At 39.0% G+C, this 7,453-nt stretch overlaps 1 protein-coding gene across 2 annotated transcripts in view; it reads left to right on the top strand.

Moving 5' to 3' along the window:
• Positions 1-6,010, top strand: part of LOC105756882 (zinc finger protein 829) — a 27,796-nt gene extending 21,786 nt beyond the window's left edge. For both annotated transcript variants that reach the window (XM_012559041.2, XM_023742275.1), the window contains one exon: positions 4,856-6,010. In XM_012559041.2, coding sequence (XP_012414495.1) covers positions 4,856-5,835 — 980 coding nt within the window. In that variant the 3' untranslated portion in view covers positions 5,836-6,010. The remainder of the gene's footprint in view (positions 1-4,855) is intronic.
• Positions 6,011-7,453: the final 1,443 nt, after the last annotated feature.

Genomic DNA, 7,453 nt, shown 5'->3' with positions numbered 1-7,453 from the left:
GCTAGTGATGGCGAGCATTTCCTCATGTGTCTGTTGGCCATTTGAATGTCTTCTTTGGTGAAGTGTCTGTTCATTTCCTTTGCCCATTTTTTAACATGGAATATTCTTGATTCATTCAGATTATTTTTATATCATTTATTAGAGTTTAAAATTATTCCCCATAGAGATCTTTTTATTAGTTAAGTTACTTCCTAGATTTTTAAATAAATTTTGTTGCTGTCATGACTGAGATACACACACACATATTGTTATATTTATTTTTAAATTTAATTTTGTAGTTGAGTATTACTGGTGTAGGACATATTAATTTTGTAAGTTGATCTTATATCCAACAACTTCACTGAATTTTCTTATTCTAATAGTTTTTCCTTTTTATTCTGTTGGTTTTTCAGGGTAGATCATCATATTATGTGCGTATAATCAGGTTTATCTCATCCCTTCCAGTCTTCATACTTCTTAATTCTTTGTTTATCATGGGAGCCAGGACTTCCAAGATGGTTTCAATGGGTAGCAGTGATAGTGGGCATACGATTCTTTTCCCTCATCTTACAGGGAGCATATTTGAAAGTTTCTTCGCTTACGTATTATGTTTCCTATAGTTCTGATAACTTCTTTCAAGTTTCAGATGTTACGTTGCAATGCCTTGTTTGCTAAGAGTTATCAAAAATAGGTGTTGACCACATACAACTTTTGTTTCTTGGAACGATCATGGCAGTTTGTGGCCTTACTTCACAGCAGTTGCCCCCTCGGGTGTGTGCCTCTTTTGGCTCGTGACCTCGTGTTCCCGTGTTCCTATCTTGTCTGCAGGGTGCCTGAGCAAAGGCTTAAAGCTAGGCCCTGATTTGTGTCCCTCCAGGCAGATTTAAGAAATGGGAGGAGGTGAACTCAGAGTGGAGCATTTTACAGATCCACTACTGATCACACTTGTCCGTTGCTGCTCCACCAGGCCTTTCTTCTCATCAGGATGTCATCTTTCTACATTTACACAGCAGCAGCCTCCGCAGGAAGAGCTGTCTCCCCGTATTGTAATTGCAGACTTCACTTCCAGCCTCTGCCTGCCTCCTCCTGTTATCATCTATCCCGGCAAATAGGCTTTACTGTCACACACATAGATCAGTCTGCATCAGTGTTCTGTCTGTCTAGAATTTTCCAGTTTATGCCAGTTCTGCAAATCCAAATTCTTCTGTAACTTCTCCAGGGTCCATTGAAAGAGGAAGCCAGAAGTTTGCACACATTCAGCATTTAGACAAGAACTGTTGATTCTTTTATTTTTTATGCTATTGTTATATTTTCAGTATCTAAGAATTTTGTGTGTGTGTTTTCTTAGTGTTCTTTTAGTTGGCATTTTATTTAATGGATACCAGATCTTCTGTTATCTCTCTGAGGCTGTTATTTATTATAGTTTTTCTGTTTCCTCACAGATACTTGATCTTCTTTTGATCTCATTTTTCATGCTGGAGGCTTTCCTAAAATGTCTGGTAAACCTTGGCTTTCTGCTCATTTTCAAGAGTGAGATACTAGAAAAATGATTGGAATCTCTGTGTAGTGGGGGAGTGGGGCTGGTTTACTTGAGGCTGACCTGGCTGGGTTAATTTATTGTGGACTTCCCACTGTCAGTAACTGTTGGTCTTTTCTTTTGGGCCTAATCTTCCCAAAAGAGGAGTCCTTCAGTTTCCCTCTTGGAGTTATGAGCCTGGTTACCAGTGTTCTTGGGGTCAAGCTGGGGTAAGACAGTAGGATCTCATCATTTCAGTATTTGCATTTTCTGTTGATTCTTTGCTCTTAGTTCAGTACCCACACCCGTGGCTCTACCTGATGTTCCCGAGTCCAGATTCTCTCTGATTCTGTTTTTCAAGACTTCTGGTTTTCTGTGAGAGTGGAAATGTATAATCATCCTCCTTTGTGGGGTATGGGATGTGACCTTCAGGTCTCCACTTCTTCAGTTTTTGAACTTCAGCTTGCAGCATGCCCTGTGCACCACAGTATTAGAAGTGCCTCGTTCCTCCAGTTCTTGTATTCTTGTAGAGATCTGCACCATGAATCAGAACTGTGAATTTACCCACTTGGGCTCAGAGTCCAGCTTTCTCTGGTGACAGAAACATTTTTCACTTGTCCATTGGCTTTCCAGCTTCCCAGTTCTCTTACTGCTGTCTCCTCTCATGAGAACTTCATCCTAGTAGGGTTTTCCTTCCCCTTATTAAGCATTTATGTAATTTTACAATGGATTTGTGAAAGAGCAGTGGTAAATTTATATGCTCCATCTGCCACTTTTAACAGAAATGCCTTTTTTAAATTAAAGTATGTGTTTTTCAGAAAATTATTTTTGAGGGAAATACATCTAAAAACTCATCTATTGCCTCAGTGATTCAACAAGTACATACTGAGCTCCTGATACGTTTCAGGCATTTTGCCAAGCACTGAGTATGCATTGGTGAAGGTAAAAGACATTCATGCCTTAATTGGGTCGATGCAGATGTATATAACATTACAAATAATAAGTGCTGTTAAAGAGAAAGCAGAGTGCTCTCAGGTGTAATAACAGGAAGACCATAATTTAGACTAAAGATTAGGTGTGGACTCCCTAGAGATATACTATTCAAGCAGAGACCTAAATGATAGAAATTAGCAGGGACACTGGTGTGGTGGCACCATCGTCCCTATGCATTCCAGGCTAAGGGAAGATCCCTGTGAAGGCTCTGAGGCAGGGGAGAACTGGGTTTATTTGAAGGACTGGGCCTCCCTGAGCAAGTGGAAGTGAACAGTAAGACAAGGTTGGAGAGGCAGAAAGGAGCCACATCACTGGGGCCTGTGCTGGTAATTACCAAGGAATTTGGATTTTAGGTAGGCAAGGCCAGGCAGGCCAAATATCACTGCAGGTGCTGAATGGATTAGAGGGCACTGGAACATAATGGTGAGACTGTTAGGCGATTCCTATAGGGAGCAGTATTGATTCAGTGGTAGAATTACTGCTTTCCACGAGGGAGACTGGGATTCTATTCCTGGCCAGTGCACCTCTTGTGCAGCCCTGCCCATCTGTCAGTGGAAGTTTGTGTAGCTGTTATGATGCTGAACAGGTTTCAGTGGAGCTTCTTGACTAAGATGGGCTAGGAAGAAAGGCCTGCTGATCTACTTCTGAAAATCAGCCAATGAAAACCCTGTGGATCGCAAAGGTCTGGGGTTACCATGAGTCAGGACCAATTCAACAGCAGCTAACAAAACAACAGTAGTGATCTAGGAGAGAGATGATTCCGATCTGAAATACAATAATTAGACGAAGACAGTTTCAAGAGATTTTTAGGAACTTACCTAGATAAATGTCTTGGAAGAAATACAACCAGAATGCTCCTTAGAAGCAAAGATGGCAAGACTACGTCTCACATACTTTGGACATGTTACCAGGAGGGATCAGTCCCTGGAGAAGGACATCATGCTTGGTAGAGGGCCAGCAAAAAAGAGGAACACCCTCAACAAGATGGATTGACACAGTGGCTGCAACAACGGGCACAAGCATAACATTTGTGAGATGGCGCAGGACCAGGCAGTGTTCCATTCTATTCTACATAGGGTTGCTATGAGTTGTAACCAACTCAACGGCACCTAACAACAACAACCACCTAGATGAAAACTTGTTTAATGATCATATGGGACTAGGAGGAAAAGGGTTATGTTTCTGGCTTGACTCTTCGAGCCATTTCATTTGTCCAGTGTCCTTATTTTAGCTCTGACATTCTTCTATAATAATAGCTATCAAATACTAAGCACTTTACACCAAATTATTTACGTGTTATTCCTCTCCAGCAATCATGAGTTAAGCATTATCCCCAGTTTACACATGAGGAAGTGAGGGTTCAGAGACACTAACTGCCTGAAAACATAAAACTGGGGCTGATCTCTCATATGTCTACAGGGAGTTCTCCCCTCACAGAGTATGTTTCATCTTGTCTTATTCTTGTACATCTCAAACTTGAGCTGCCTCCCTTTTTCACTGCCATGACCCTGAAGGATCCATTCCTCTCTCTCCCAAAGTCAGTATCACAGAATTCCAAAGCAAACTATTTTCAGTGAATTCTCAACACATATACTTTATCCACAGGAGCGTCTTACTTGTCTACCATTTTTGTCAGATGCATCCAGCACATTAGACTTGCTACAGAGGCTGTCCCTTATACCCTCTCCCATGTGAATTTGCTGATTATGCAGTTATTTTACAGAGTCGCTGACCTCCCTCTCCATTTATATCTTTCTACACATTCCTTTTAATAGTCCTTTGATGTATGTCTGACAGTTGTCCACAAACTGCAAAACATACAGTATTATGCTCAATGTGTGTGTTGTTTTTAGGTGCAGTCAAGTAGATTTTCTCCATGTAACAAGGTAGAACTGCCACTAGGATTTTCTAGGCTGTAATCTTTATGGAAGCAGATCACAAGATTTTTCTCCCATGGATCCATGAACCTATCCTCTGGGTGGGTTCAAACTGCTAACCTTTTGGTTACCAGTGAGCGCCTCACCTATGTGTGTGTGTTTGTGCTTATATACATGTATATATTATTAGAATCAATGTATATGGAGGATGGCCCTGAGCAGTGTGTATTCACCAAGGTTTCCAGGTGATTCTGATCCATACCTAAATTTGAGGATCATCTATTTCTGTAATCACCCTCCTGAGCTTCCTCTATTACTTCTTTTTAATCTCAATGCCTTTCTTGTCTGTTTTACAAACTACCATATTTGAGAAATGTCAATATATTTGCTTTCCCAGATACTATTTTCAGTTGAATTCTCCCATTTTTTCTTTAGAAGTTTATCTTCTCCCTGAATAAGAAAAATGAATATTTGCCTTATTTTCTTTCAGATCTGGAATCAATGTGTGAGACCGAGATATTATCTCTAAAGAAGAGACATTTCAGTCAAGTAATATTTACACAGGGAGACATGCCCACTTTTATTCAGCCCACATTTCTTACTCCACATCAAAAAATTATTAATGAAGAAAAACCCTGTGAATGTAAGAAATGTGGAAAGGCCTTTAATCAGAACTCACAATTTATTCAACATCAGAGAATTCATTCTTGTGAAAAGCCCTATGAATGTAAGGAGTGTGGAAAATCCTTTAGTCGTGGCTCACTTGTTACTCGACATCAGAGAATTCACACTGGTGAAAAACCCTATGAATGCAAGGAATGTGGCAAAGCCTTTAGGTATAGTTCATATTTTTCTCTACATCAGAGGATTCACACTGGTGAGAAACCCTATGAATGTAAAGAATGTGGAAAATCCTTTAATTATTGCTCAAACCTTAATGATCATCAAAGAATTCATACTGGTGAGAAACCCTATGAATGTAAAGTATGTGGGAAGGCCTTTACTAAGAGTTCACAACTTTTGCCACATCTGAGAATTCATACTGGTGAGAAACCTTATGAATGTAAGGAATGTGGGAAGGCCTTTACTCAACACTCAAGGCTTATTCAACATCAGAGAATGCATACAGGTGAGAAACCTTATGAATGTAAGGAATGTGGGAAGGCCTTTAGTAGTGCCTCCACACTTACTAATCATCACAGAATTCATGCTGGTGAGAAACTCTATGAATGTAAAGAATGTGGAAAGGCTTTTATTCAGAGCTCAGAACTTATTCAACATCAGAGAATCCATACAGATGAAAAACCTTATGAATGTAATGAATGTGGGAAAGCCTTCAATAAAGGCTCAAACCTTACTAGACATCAGAGAATTCACACAGGCGAGAAACCCTATGACTGTAAGGAATGTGGAAAGGCCTTTGGTAGTCGCTCAGACCTCACTCGCCATGAGGGAATTCATACTGGATGAATGACAGAAGACCTTGTTATTAACCTTTATAATGTTTTTAAAAGCAGATAATGCATGATTGAAGGTTCCTCTATTAACACTATTTTTTCTAATTCATTTACAATTTTCTTTTATACATAACTTGTTAATCATTCAAATTTATTTTGTGAATTCAATGTCTAAATTAAATCCCCTCCCCCCCAAAAATCAAAGATTTTATCTCAGAACTACTTATTCAATAATTCCTTCCTTCCTCATTGTTTTGTTTGCCTTCTGGGTAATATATTTGTGTTTATATTACTTTGTTTTAGAGGCGTCTTTTCTAGTGATTGGTAGATCTGCATTTCTACCAGTACTACACTGTAAATTGTGTTACATCTCTTAATTCCTAAGAGAATTGTAACTTTGTTTTTGATGACAGCTTTATTTTTTCCTTTTATGAAACCAATATTTTCGTATTGTAAAAAAAGAAAACATATAGAAGCACAAAGAAGAAACTAAGAAATTTTCGTCATCTTACCAGAGATAACCACACTCAAATTGTAACTCCTTCCAAACTTTTTTTTTATAAGTGTAATCATGGTATGCATGCTATACAACAACCTGCTTTTATCGTGCCAAAATATACCATGTCTACCGTTTCAGTAAGTTTAGACCTTTATCATTATTTTTAATGGCATCAGTATTCTGTTCTATGGTTGACTTTCGTTTTGCTAAATAACTAACATCATGGTACCCTCTAAAGTTTTACGATTATAAAAGTTACTGTCTAAACTGAACTTTAATGGTTTTTGTTGTTGTTTCTATTTTCTTTAAAATGTTAATTTTCAATGCTGAAATGACTCTGAACATTTTCTCCCTATAAAATATTGCCACTACCAACAGTCTCAATCCCCTCAATGTAATCATTATTTTTATTTTTCCATACTTTTTCTTCCTATTTTTACTTACATGTATATGCACACGTGTGCATATGCATGCAGATGTATTTATATGTAAATATACTGGTAGAAATGTTAGACCTGTTTTATAATTTTTCATGTATAAATATATATGTCCATGATGTATGTATTGTGATGCTGTGAGGATTAAATGAATAAATTTAAAGTTTTTGTTAAGGTGAAAGTTTATAGCTCAAGTCAATTTCTCATACAAAAATTTATACACATACTGTTATGTGACATGAGTTGCAGTCCCTATGTGACAGCACACTCTCCCTTTCTACCTCAGGTTTCCTGCATCTATCCAACCAGCTCCTGTCCTTTCCTGCCTCCTCATCCTGCCTCCTCCGGACAGGAGCTGCCCATTTGGTCTCGTGTATCTGCTTGAAGTAAGAAGCACACTCGAGTGTTATTTTGTTTTATAGTCCAGTCCAATCTTTGTCCGAAGAGTGAGCGTCAGGAATGGTTTTAGTTCTGGATTAACAGAGTGGGGGCCATGGCTTCGAGGGTTCCTCCAGCCTCAGACCATCAAGTCTGGTCTTTTTACGTGGATTTGAGTTCTGCTCCACACCTTTCTCCTGCTCCGTCAGGGACTCTCTGATGTCTTTCCTATCAGGGTGGTCATTGGTGGTATCCAGGCACCATCCAGTTCTGGTCTCAGGCTGATGGAGTCTCTGGCCTATGTGGCCCTTTTATCT

Source organism: Trichechus manatus, unplaced genomic scaffold (genome assembly GCF_000243295.1).
Source record: "Trichechus manatus latirostris isolate Lorelei unplaced genomic scaffold, TriManLat1.0 scaffold00207, whole genome shotgun sequence".
Taxonomy (NCBI): Eukaryota; Metazoa; Chordata; class Mammalia; order Sirenia; family Trichechidae; genus Trichechus; species Trichechus manatus.
The sequence above is the reverse complement of the archived record's forward strand: the minus strand, read 5'-3'. Positions and strand labels throughout refer to the sequence as shown.